Below are 13,625 nucleotides of genomic sequence, written 5' to 3' on the forward strand. Positions count from 1 at the left end.
TTAAATGCCTAGAAAAATATTGTCTAAATTTCTCTGCAAGGTTTCTTTTTCCTGCTGTAGTAATGGTAAATTAATAAGGGCTGTAGTAATGGTAAATTAATAAGGGCTTCAGCTTGAACCCATTGATATTCCCTCCAAGCAGTAGAATGAGTCTATCCTTGTGTGATTTAAATCATGGTATGCTTTTGGCTTCTTTGTGGATGTAAGTGCGTCCTGGCATCCGCTTCCAATATAACCGTTTCATCCACATTAAAAATTTGCTCTGCCAGGTAACCCTCCACCTTGATTATTTCTTCTAAACTCAGTGTTCTCCCCAGCGCTTTTCAGCCGGGCGCTCCGCCTAGCAAATTTAGATGCCCGCCCAGCTGTCATCTGCCGAATCCTGCTGCCGCCACTGCTTAACGCGCAGCCTGAAGAGCCGCTGAAAGACTCCCCCTGACTTAAAACAAAACCCAGCAAGCAACTCGAACCCGGCTTCCCTCCGAAACCGGAAGTTAGAAACATAGAAGATGAAACATAGAAAGTTACGTCGGGGGGGTAGGGAAAAGAAGCCGGCACGGACCATTAGAGCCCCAGAGCATGCGGGAGATAGGCCAGCCACGGAGGGAAGCTTACTTGCTCTTGCTTACTTCAGGCATTTCTCGCTGCCGGGTCCTGCCTACTTTCTGTTTCCGCGAAGGCAGGACCCGGCAACGAGAAAGGCCCGAAGTAAGCAAGAGCAGCAAGTTGTAAGCTTCCCTCTGTCGCTGACCTTTGGAAGATAGGGATTCCCAATTGTGAAGATGGTCGTTGCCTGGGATTACGGTGATGCTATTTTATTCTTATATTCATATATATATATATATATATATATATATATATATATATATATATAATAAAGGGTTATTGTTTATGCTTTTATATTGTCTGTGTGCTTTTCTGAGTGTCACTGATCATCCCATCTGACAGAAATAAGTGGCGGAACAGAGGGGGAGGGAGAGATAGAAGAAAAGGAAAGGAGATGCCAGAGATTCAGGGAAGGGAAGATACCAGACTGTGGGGTGCAAAGGAAAGAAAGATGCCAGAGCATAGGGGACGGGGTGGTGACAGAGAAAAAAATGGAGAGGTGGCAGAGCAGAAATCAATCATGTACAAAGGAGAAGAGAAGGGGCACAGGATAGACCAGCGATGGCGAACCTATGGCACGCGTGCCAGCTGTGGCACGCGAAGGCCTTGCAGCTGGCACGCGGGAATGTCCGCAATTAAGATATGCGGCGCGGCAGGAGGCGAGTGTGCCGATGTCTGCTTTGCAGCTCACCTGGCAACAGGGCCGGACTGGCCATTGGGAGGACCGGGCATTGTCCCGGTGGGCCGCGGCCCATCCTCCTGTGCTGGCTGCAGTCCTGTGAGTGGATGTTTAGCCTGCCTGTCTTCTCCTTAGTATCCTATGAGCCAGGCTGTGTGTGAGGGGGAAGTGGGGGGAGAAAGAGAAGCTTCATACTGAGTCTGTCACAGGAACTCAGTGAGGCTGTAGTGTGACTCCACATGTGACATCTGTAATCAGGAACAGTTCCTAGTGCTCCCATGCTAGAGAGGTGAGGATATGGGGGGATGTTAATGTGTCTAATAATGTGCTCCTCTGTAAAAACCTCTGTATCTTCCATGGGGGACATGCTAAATTCGAGGAAATAAAAAAGCTGCTTATGATGATTGCATAGAGAATTTCAGTAAGCTGAGAGGAGGGCTGGGCTCTCTGTGAACAACCAACACACTAATCCTCTGCGCTGTACCTTATGGAAAATTCAATATAGCAAAAAACAGTAAAGTGTATATGTAGCCCTTCACAGTGCTTTTGTAAACATCATAATAAAATAACAAAGGCTCCAATAATGAAAAATAAAAGTCCTTTTCCCATACACTCAGGTCACCTCTTAATTAGTTGTTACTGTGATGAATCCAATGTTGTATAGTCATTAATGCGATTAATCCAGTTTGCAGGTCATTTTATTTGGGGAATCGCAGTCACTTCTCCAATACATCAAGACTACAAATAAAACATCTCTTCTTAGTCCTCTGCTGTCACATAAACCTCCAGCTCACTAAGGTTGGACATTGCTGAGCTGCCTCTTGTTATCCGGATTTTTCATTGTCAAAAGCGCGGAACCCGTGGTTTGGTTTTATTGATAAGCGCTTGTCATTTTTGTTTCAAAGGTGAGAGTCTGTCATTGCTTTTATAGAACATTAAAGTTTGAACATATCGCACGATTATCTTTCCTGTGCATCTTCCTTTAAATTACATTGTGCTTCTGCATTTTAGCCCTGCCCCTGGACTTCAATGGGCGGGGCCTGCGTGAGGTCATGTGGTTGGGCTGCTCAACCTAAAATGCCCGGGCCTATTTTTTGTCCCAGTCCGGCCCTGCCTGGCAATGTGTTCCTCGCGGCTGCCTGAACCGCCGCGGGGCTGTGAGAAGCAAAGTCTCACTCCCCGCCTCCGCCTCTGAACCCGCCCAGGTACTCGCCTACAGCATCGAGCGTTCTTCTGTCACGCCCTCCCACCCTGGCGGGAGACTTGAGGAGAACAGGAGACACAATCTGCATTCTACATCATTTATTATTAGGTAAACTTCTACTTTGCCCTACCTGTGCTGCCTAAGTTTAATTGGCCCAATAATACTAATGTTAATTATAAACTTACCTGGGCTCCTTTTTAAAAACCTATTAAATTATCTGGCTATTTGTCTAGGTGTCCAGGTTAGGATTGCACAAGTCCGGTTTTCACCCGGACAGTATATTTTTTGATCAAAACGGATGTCTACAATTAGTAAAATTCCCCAATCACATATTTTTTTATGGGGACGGATTTGTATACAGCACTTCATTAGATTTTTTTTATTATACAAATTTTATCTTTTTGTAGACTTGAAGTCTTGAACAAAGAAAATGAGTACAGCAAAAAAAGCAAAAACAGATAGTGGAAGACCATTCCAAGAGGCCTGGACAGAGACATATGAAGTGATTGAACGCAGTGGGAAAGCATTGTGTATTATATGTAATGAAAGTGTTGTGTCTCGCACATCAAGTGTCAAACGTCACTTTGAGACCAACCATAACAGTGTTGCTGAACTTGGTTTAGCTCAAAGAAAAGAGTTCCTTGTAGGAAAATTAAAGAAATATCACTCCCAGTCTCTTAGTTTTAGCAACTATCTTTCAAAAACTAATCATCTTACAGTTGTCAGCTTTCAAATTTCACTGTGTATGGCAAAACATGGTAAGCCCCTCTCTGATGGAGATTTTATCAAAAAGGCAATTTTGGCTGGGAGTAATTCACTCTTCCATGATTTCCAAAACAAGGATAAAATTGTGCAGCGCATCTCAGATGCCGCTAAGCAGAAATACTGCAAAAGATAGGGTTCTGCGAATGGCTGCTGATGTTAGTCGACAGTTTACTTGCGACTTACAAAAAGCACCCTTCTACTCCATGGGCTTGGATGAAAGTACAGATATTACTAACCATGCAAGACTAGCGCTCATTTTGCGTTATGCTACTGGTGACATCATGAGAGAAGAGCTGGTAAAACTGCTGTCTTTGCCTGGAAGAACACAAGGGATAGATATCCACAATGCTGTGATGGAGGCTTTTTCATCACTAGACATAAGTCCAGAAAAAGTGGTTTCAGTTACTAGCGATGGAACACCTAGCATGGTGGGGACAACATCAGGATTCATTCATTTCTTTGCTAAGGAAGCAAAACATCCACTGATTCAATTTCACTGCATAATACATCAAGAGGCTCTCTGCGCCAAAGAAAGCAGCAAAAAACTTGACGATGTCCTCAAAGATGTAACAAAAATGGTGAACTTCATCATGGCGCGTGCTCTTAATTTTCGACAATTTCAAGCCCTTCTTGATGAGGTTCAGGCACAATATAACACTTTACTGATGTACAATAATGTCCGGTGGCTGAGCAGAGGACGAGTATTAGAGAGATTTGTGGCCTGCTTGGAAGAAGTTAGGCTATTTATGAACAAAAAGGGGGAAGACTATCCTCAACTCACCAACATGGCCTGGCTTACCAACCTCATGTTCTTTACAGATTTTACTAACCACTTTAATGTACTAAACAAAAAATTACAAGGCATGGGAAAAACAGCAGAAAGCATGTTTAGTGACATCAAAGCTTTTGAGAGAAAATTGCATGTTTTTGAAAAAGACCTTGAGAGTGGACAGCTAAAATATTTTCCCAACCTAAAAATACATTTGGATAATTCTACAACATTTGTGGACAGTCATAAAAAACACCAGGAAATCCACAAAGCATATTCCACCATTGTAGCTGAAGCAAAGGAGAATTTTAGTAAAAGATTTTCTCAGTTCCGTAAGATGGAGACAACCCTTTCATTTATAACTTCCCCAGTAAAGTCCACATTTGAAGATCTTGATCTTTCCTGCTTACAGTGGTTGGATATTCAAAATTTGGAAATGGAGCTACTGGAATTTCAAGAAAGCTCTATCTGGAAAAGTAAATTCAATGACCTGCGTGCGGCTCTTGAACGTATTGAGTGTGAAAGGGTGACAAATGAAAATCACTGCTAGCAGTTCTGAAAATGAAATCCTAAAAGCGTGGAATTCTCTGCCAGACAATTTTAAGTCCATGAAAGCACTTGGGATTGCTCTTCTTACTTTGTTTGGGTCATCCTATGCTTGTGAGCAGCTGTTTTCGGCTTTGAATCATATAAAATCTGATGCTAGAAACAGATTAACGGATGACATGAGTGCTGCATGTGTTGCTCTGAAATTAACGCACTATGAGCCAAGGATTGACAAGTTATCAGCATGCATGCAACAACAAAAATCACATTAATTTTTTTCAGAGCATGCCCAATGCATATGTTTACATGAAGCAGTGTTTTCAGTTTGCAGTTAAGACACTTTCTAAGTTATTTAAATATTATTTAAAGATGTTATTTAAAAAAGGGACTTTACATGGCCCTGTTGTATTCCAATCTGGAATTTCCAATAAAAACGGTTGGTTTAATTGAAAGCTCTTTTGTTTTCTTTACATCATATTATTAGAAATGTAATGATTTAACTATTTTCTAATTTGATTGTAAATTTTACAAAAAAACATGTATAGACTTTTTGGGAATACACACCGAGTCTTGACACAGTTAACAGTTTTAAGAAGTTTATTTTTTTTTTTACTCAGGATACATTTGACATGTTATGTGAATAATACATTTAAAATATATTGTGTAACTGAATCAAATTCTTCCTAAATTCATTAAATTGAATGAAATCATTAAAACATTATAAATTGCCAATAAATTGAAATGAAAACCAAAGGATTGTGAATCAAATTGATTCTCTAACAATACAAAGATTCCAACCTTTAAAAATGATGTTACATAGTTCAGGCAACTTTATAAAGAGTTTTTAGATACTAAAATCTTGTTATTAAGGTTTAATTGACGTGCTGGCACTTTGAGGAAATTCTTTGGTTTTGTGCGGCAGTTTGGGCACTCGGGCTCAAAAAGGTTAGCCATCACTGGGATAGACAGTTTATTGAAGGAGCATAAAAAGAGGGAAGAAGGAGAGGGCAGACAGTGGATGGAAGGGGCTGATGCTGCATGGAAGACAGAGCGGACAGAAGAGTGAAGACAAGATGATTAAAGCAGAAACAACAAAAGGTAAAAATAAAAATTTTTGTTGCTTTACGTAGAATCAAGTAGTATTGTATCTATTGATTAAAGTTTATAAATAGGAAATGGAAATAAGGCAGTTTTGGGGGGACTAAACCCCTTTCCTCAGGTCAGAACAGGATACCATAACAGCAGGGGTGCTCAAATGGTCGAGCGCGATCGACCAGTAGATCGCAAAGGCAATGTGAGTCGATCGCATTGCCTTGGCAATCTTTTACTTCCTGCCTTCCTGAGCCAGGCCAGGCGTGTACAAGCGCCGGACCCACAAGACTTCACCTCCGACGTCAATTCTGACGTCAGAGAGGAAGTTCTGGGCCAAATCGCTGCCTGGCTGGCCTGAAACTTCCTCTCTGACGTTAGAATTGACATCAGAGGTGAAGTCTTGTGAGTCCGGCGCTTGTACATTCCTGGCCTGGCTCGTGGAAGCAGGGAGAAATCGGCATGGTGGCTTAGTGGGTAGGGAAAGAATCGGGGAAGTGGAGAAATTGGCATGATGGCTTGGGGGGGCAGGGGGAGAGAGACAGAAAGAAAAGGGGAGGGGCAGAAAGAAAAAATATTGGATTTATAGTCAGAAGAAGGAAGTGCAAACAGAGACTCATTAAATCACCAGACAAAAAGGCAGGAAAAATGATTTTATTTTCAGTTTAGTGGTCAAAATGTGTCTGTTTTGAGAATTTATATCTACTGTCTATATTTTGCACTATGGCCCCCTTATACTAAACCGCAATAGCGGTTTTTAGCGCAGGGAGCCTATGAGCATCGAGAGCAGTGCAGGGCATTCAGTGCATCTCCCTGCTCTAAAAACCGCTATTGCGATTTAGTAAAAAGGGAAGGGGTATATTTGTCTATTTTTGTATAGTTGTTCCTGAGGTGACATTGCATAGAATCGTCTGCCTTGACTTCTTTGAAAACCCGCGGAATATAAATGATAATTAACATTTTCTCTGCGTACAGTGTGCTTTGTGTTTTTTTAAAAATTTTATTGTTGGTAGATCATTTTGACTTGGTCATTTTAAAAGTAGCTCGCAAGCCCAAAAAGTGTGGGCCCCCCTGTTGTAGAGCCATTTCTTGTATGACTGGGCTATATTTATCTTTTTTTTTTTAGTTGTTTAAATTCATGCAGAAATAAATGGCTAGATTGAACCTAATGACTTCATTTCCCTTTTTTAACCGCTATACCATTTGAAAGAGGGCAAATACTTCTTAAATTTAGTAAAAATATTCTGGCACAAGTGTCGAACCTTAAAAAAGGAAGTCATATTGAGCATTGGAAAATAATAATAATAATTAACTAATAAAAATAGTACACATTTAGGGCTCCTTTTACTAAGTTACGATAGTGGTTTTAGCGTGCGCTTAGCGCGCGGAGGAATTGCCACGCGCGCTAGATGCTAATGCCAGCATTGAGCTGGCGTTAGTTTTCCCACGTAGTGCAGGGTTTGCGTGCGCTAAAAATGCTAGCGCACCTTAGTAAAAGAGGGGATTAATTTTCCCCACCACCAAATTTCCCCATCCCGCCCCACCCGGCTACTTTTTCATGCAACCCGGCTGGAAAAAATTTCTGGGGAGAACACTGTAAACTATCAACAAACTTTTTAGCTCCTTCCTCATCTGCACTCGCTTCTTCTCCAGTCACCCGAACATTATGCAACTGGAATCTATTTTTAAACCTCTTAAACCAACCAGTACTTGCTACAAATTCTTGGCTGTAGTCTTCTCCAGCACGTTCCTTTAAAGTCCCAAACAGACTTCTAGCCTTTGACTGTACTGTAAAGAGACTTAAGGGCGTCCGCTTTTGAATCTGATCTTCCATCCAAATGTTTAACAATTTCTCCATTTTATGGATGAGCCCAGTACATTGCTTCATAATCATTGTTGACCGTAAAGGTGCAGAACCTTTCACAGCTTCACAAATTCTATTTTTGTCCTTTTAATAGTCGACACAGTAGAGTGTGATAACTTTATATCACATGCGATCGCATTCACTTTCTTTCCTCTTTCATACTGTTTTATTATCATCATTTTGGTGTCTAGATCTATGACCTTTCTTTCCTTTTTGGAAGACTGAGGAGTGGACAGAGATAATTTCCTCTTCGTTGTCATTTTTACTGCATGAAATCGCCAAAACAACAAGGCACAAACTCACGTGGGGCAACACCCCTGTCTATGTTATCACGCTGTGTAGCGAGACTTCGGAGAGCAGAAATTGCGTCGTAAAGTCAAACAGTTGTAACTTGGATAGGTCGTAAGTCGACGACTTCCCGTAAATAAATACACAGCTAATAGTGTGTAAGCACCAAGGCTCCTTGGGTTCTGTCTGAATGACCCTGTTGATGTTTTTTGGGCAGAGACTAAACATATTTGACCACATGATAATGGCAGAGTGGCGCAGCGGAAGCATGCTGAACCCATAACCCACAGGTTGGTGGATCAAAACCATCCTCTACTACCAAATATTAGTAATTTTATTATCCTAGCATTACAATAAGAGTTCATCAACAGAAAGCAGTGACACTTCCTGCTGTTACATGTCAGCTAAACCACAAATCTTACCAAGCATACAAAGTGAAAAACAGAGCCAGCTTCTAATCTAAGTAATCTTAATGAAAATAGTGACCAGACAGCAGCCCATGCTTTTGTACTTTTGATCAACATTTCCATTTGCAAATTAAATAACTAAACTTAAATCTAACAAAGCCAAATCTCCAAACTGGTGTTGCGTGAAGGCAAGGGTTTTTTGCTGGTTCTACATACCCCATGTCCATTGCATTTTTTCTGTATGTCACAGTCATAGTTCAACACAGAAGCATTCAAACACTTGAAGTCCTTGCAGACCTATGAAAATAGAAAAAAAAATAGCTGTGAAATTAATCTTAAAATAATAAATAATATATTAGGCTATTATGTTTTTACTAGTATTTTAGCCCGTTACATTAACGGGTGCTAGAATATATGTCTGTGTGTCTTTATTTCTGTCTCTCTCTCCCTCCCGCTGTCTGTCTCTCTCCCTGGCCCCCTTTGTCTGTCTGTCTTTCTGTGTCTCTCCCTGCCCCTGTGTCTTTCTTCTTTTCTTTCTATCTATCTGTCTCTCTCCCTCCCTCCTATGCAGCAGCATTTCTCTCCCACCACTTCCCTGTGCAGCAGCCACAGCAGCATTCCCTCCCCTTCCATTTCCCTCCCCCCACACCACTTCCCTGTGCAGCAGCAGCGTTTCCCCTACCCCCCTTTCCCTTCCCACGGTCTGGCCGGCTCCCTTAGTCCCTTACCGCTCCCCCCCTTCCCGCAGTCCTGACAAACCTTCCGATTCCAGCAGCGTCTATAGCATTCTACACACTGCTACTTCGGGGCCTTCTACTGCCCAGCAAATCAGGGCAGTAGAAGGCCCCGAAGCAGCGTGTGTAGAGTGCTGCAGATGCTGCTTGAATTGGAAGGTTTCAGGACCCACAGCCCTTGCCGGACCCGAAGCAAGCTTTGGAGGTTTTTGGTTTTTTTTACGCGGGCCCAGCCGGAGCAGGAGAAGAAGCCTGGGAGGCAGGAATTAAAGTCCGTTCCGGCCCCCGCTGACGTCGCCCTGGCCAGTTCACATCCTTCAGACTGCAAGAGCCGCTGTGGCCAATAGGCTCTGCGCCGCCGCGTGCATGCGCACTCCTACCTGCGGGTCCCTACAACGCACGGAAAACGGGAGCACGCAGGTGAGAATGCGCCTGCGTGCTTATGGCTTTATTATATTAGATATGCACAGCACTGTTGTACAGGACCATCTAGAGTTTGCCTGAGGCCTTATGATTACAACTTTATGGGGAGGTGGGTACCTATGTGAGGACTTCTATCCTGTTGTCCATTGAAAATATCAGCTATAGGTTGTAATGGGTAACCCAGGAGCTGCCCACCACATGAGAGGCAACTGCTACAGATTTCTTAAATGGGTTGCAGAGTTACCTTGGGATACCAGGATTCCTTCTGTATTACTCCCACTTTGAGGGGAAAATCCCCTGCTCTGGACCCAGCAAGAGGAGAAGGGAAAGCTCAAAGGATACTTCAGTATTTGGTTTTACTATTGTGGAACAAGGGCTTGCTGGATCAACAAAAAAAGGGATGCCTAGCAACACAGAAGCCACAGAGGTTAGAGAATTCTTGACTCTCACGTCACTAGGAGGAAGCAACTTTCCTGAAAGGGGTGGAATCCTTGAACTAGTTAAAATCCAGGGTCACACACTGGGAGTTGGTCTGAGACTGAGGTTCAGGCAGATAAGAAAGAGGGAAACTTCAGTCCCTCTTTCCTGCTTTTGGAAGGGAAAGAGTAAGAAGAACCCTTTGGGAAGCATACTGGAGGACAGCTTCCCAGGGGGTGCCACACTCGACTGGTAGAGTCCTTCCCCCCATTTCCCCCACCTCCCCAAAACTTTTTCTTTAGAGTTGCCTCAGCTGTAAGCCTTTCCACCAACTACCAGCAAGGCATACAGCTTTGAGAGCAAGTGAGGTCTGTTCAATTGTAAAATAAAGTTATATTGGAAAAAAAAAAATCATCCTGAGGCAGTGCCGGTCTGAAGGGAAGCCTTCAATTGTCTTTAATGATGTTCCCTATATACATAACTGACAGCCTGCTTGATCGTGGAAAAAAAGGAAAACAAATCTCTCCCCTCATATGACATAACCAAACTGCAAAGTTTTATCTGTGGGATGCAAGGCTTCAAATCACAGTCACTCCATCACCCCAGTTTTTGATGTTTCTCACCTTCCCGCTCTCACACTTTGTTCCTTCATTCACCATACCAGGATCTGGAACATCAGAGCCAAGCTGGAAATCCACACCCCAACAAAAGGTGCTACCAATGGGGGTCTTGATAGTTGCAGGTTTGATGCCAAAGATAGGCATAGTTTCCACATTCTCACACTGGAGCTTCCCACACTTTGCATTCCTACAAAACAGTAGCAATCTTGAAATAGGTGTACCTTCTGATCACACACTAACAGAAAAACTGTCACACAATTATATAAACTCTTTTCTACATTTGGAAAAGGTACTGAAACTGCAACTGCAGGCAGTTGGATCCGGGAGAAATGCCAGCAGTGGGAAGTAGGCAGAAGGGTAATGTACTAAATTGTTAATTGTCCTAATTGTTAATGTTTTTTAATTGCGACTAATATTAACTCGTTAATTACAATTAATGTGCAGCCCTAATATATATAAAAATAAATACACACACATAAGTTGATTCTCTAATCATGCATCCCGATTTTATGTATCTGGAAGTCAATCAGGATGCACATTTTCTAAAATAAACACTCAGGCAAAGGACATCTACATTGTAGGCAAGAGATGCATAGGGACACTTAAGCATGTCCAAAACTGTGCATGGGCTCACCTGGAAGTGGCCTTGGGCATGTTTAAGCATCCCTATACATCTCTATAAACCCTCGACAGGTGCCTGAAATGTAGGCCTGCAAAATGCTGGCCTACATTTCACAACTGTAGATGCCTGCAGCTGACTGAGCTGAACGCGGCAGGATAATTTCCCCATGATTAGTTGAGCCAGCTGGACTACCCAAAACTGCAGCTTTGGGGAGTCCTGTCAGCTCTGCTGATCATGGGGAAATTCCCCTGTCACGATCAGGTGAGCCGACTGTGGCAGAAGACCCCGCCCTGATATCGTCAAGGGGGATGCCCACTCCCTCCTGCTGCTGGGAGCCTTCAAACCCCTAAGCCCCCCCAAAACTCCCGACACCTTCTACACCCCCCCCCCAACACTCCCGAACCCTCAACACCCCCCCCCCCCACCAATACCAGTAGAAGACAACTGGCGAAAGGGATGCCCAGTCTCTTCTGCCAGCAGGCCTGCCTCTTCAAAATGGTGGGCCTTCCCCTTCCTGGTACATCCTGATTGGCCCAGATATCTAAGGCCCCTCCCAAAGGGACCAAAGTTGCAAGCTATGGTAAGACTTGTGATTTGCTTTTATATTTTGTTTGTAATGTTGTTTTTACTTTATTTTTTGTTGTGTATGTATTTTTGTTCCTCACCTAGACTTGTGGCTAAGCGGATTATAAATTATTTTAAATAAATAAATAAAGTTATTACAGAAGAAGGGAATAAAGTGCACTTATCTAATCAAGTCGTAACTCCTTGTCTGGAAATGTGCAATGCTTTGTTCGGTACTGTCAAAAAGGTTTTTTTGTTTTATTCTTCAACAAATATATATAATCTACAATGCTACTGTGCAGTCCCAACTAGGATCCTGGTTTTGCCTAAAAAAGGCTTCCTCAGGCATGATGAACAACAACGCACAAAAAGGGAGCATGTGATGTGTGTAAAAGAACCAATGAGATCTTCGATGTCTGTTTGACGGTTGCTGAAAGTAGGGCGATAGCGTCTTCACTGTGCACACCATGAGAATATAATAATAATTTTTTAAATAATAATTTATTTCTTATATACCGCTATACCATGAAGTTCAAAGCGGTTTACAATAAAGATACATTTGATAGTACATGGGATAGAAACGGTTTACAATAAAGATTCATTTTGTCAGTACATGGGATACAAGTGGTTTACATTAAAGATTCATTTTGTCAGTACATGGGATGCAAGTGGGTTACAATACAAGTGGTTTACTATCAAGGTGCATTTTGTCAGTGTAAGTGATACAGGTGGGTTACCATAAAGATACATTTAGTCAGTACATGGGTTACAATAAAGATACGTTTTGTCAGTACATGAGATTCAAGGTGGAAAGTATAATTATTTTCGGGCCTTGGAATTAGGGGGTGAGGTGGAAGGGTCATGGCGAGGAAGAGTTGGGTATGGGAATTTAGAATTTGTTAAACAGTCGAGTTTTCAGGGATTTTCTAAAGTCTGCGTATGTAGTGGCCTCAAGTATGGGCTTACCAAGCCATGTGTTCAGCCTAGCTGCCTGAAATAACATTCTATTTAGAAACTTTTTGTATTGGTAAGATTTCAAGGAGGGGTAATTAAATAGGTTTGTTCTGCGAATGCTCTTGTTGGACTCGTTGGGGGAGAACTGGGAAATTAGGTAAGCTGGAAGAATCCCAAAGACAGCTTTGTAGCAAAAACAAGCAAACTTGAAGAGGACTCTGGATTCTGCGGGTAACCAGTGAAGTTTCTGATAAGGGGAAATGTGTCCCATTTTTTTAAACTGTGGATTAGTCGGATCGCGGTGTTCTGAATTAATCTCAGCTTGTTGAGGTTCTTTTTATAAGCTCCTAGGTATATGATGTTACAGTAATCTAGGGTGCTTAAGATGGATGATTGTACTAGTAAACGGAAGGACTTTTCATCAAATAATTTTTTAATAGTGCGAAGTTTCCAGAGGACCGAAATACATTTTTTAAACAGTAAATATGTAAGATGATTGTATTGAATTTAAATTACATACTACTTTTTGATGGGAGTTAGATTAAGTCACGTTATTGTTTTTTAGTTCACCCCTGAGGAAGGTGAAATTTGGATCCTAGTTGGAAATGCATGGTAGCACCATAGATTATACAGTATACGTTTATTGAAGAGGAAAACAAAAAAAAACTTTTTGAGAGTATCAAACAAAGTATTGCACATTTCCAGAGAAGGAGTTACAACTTAATAAGTGCACTTTATTCCCTTCTTCTGTAATATCAAAATAAGTGCAATGATAAGAGAATGGTGCTGTCATGTTTTTGAATAAGAAACTGCACAAAGAGCTATAGTGTAACCATTTTCTGAGTACTTTGCACTATTTAGTGTGCTTATATGTATGAAAGTATGTGAATTTATATTGGTGGAATTCAATTATTTAAAAGTATATATTATTCTGGGATTCATTTATTAAATAGGACTCTCCGAAGCCATAGCCATAGCTGACTGGGGATTCCCATGCCATGATCAGCTCAGCCAGCTGCGGCATCTACTTTTACAACTGAAATGTAGGCCAGCATTTTGCTTGCCTGTATTTCA

The 13,625-nt window shown here is 42.0% G+C and overlaps 1 protein-coding gene across 1 annotated transcript in view; it reads right to left on the bottom strand.

Moving 5' to 3' along the window:
* The window catches only part of ADAM9 (ADAM metallopeptidase domain 9), a 155,617-nt gene that overhangs the window by 49,160 nt on the left and 92,832 nt on the right, over positions 1 to 13,625 (bottom strand). Inside the window, exons 16-17 of the mRNA XM_033948056.1 lie at positions 10,415 to 10,598; positions 8,434 to 8,514 (exon numbers count right to left, since the gene is read on the bottom strand). Of these exons, the coding sequence (XP_033803947.1) occupies positions 8,434 to 8,514; positions 10,415 to 10,598 (265 nt within the window). The remainder of the gene's footprint in view (positions 1 to 8,433; positions 8,515 to 10,414; positions 10,599 to 13,625) is intronic.

The sequence above is a fragment of the Geotrypetes seraphini genome, chromosome 6 (genome assembly GCF_902459505.1).
Source record: "Geotrypetes seraphini chromosome 6, aGeoSer1.1, whole genome shotgun sequence".
Taxonomy (NCBI): Eukaryota; Metazoa; Chordata; class Amphibia; order Gymnophiona; family Dermophiidae; genus Geotrypetes; species Geotrypetes seraphini.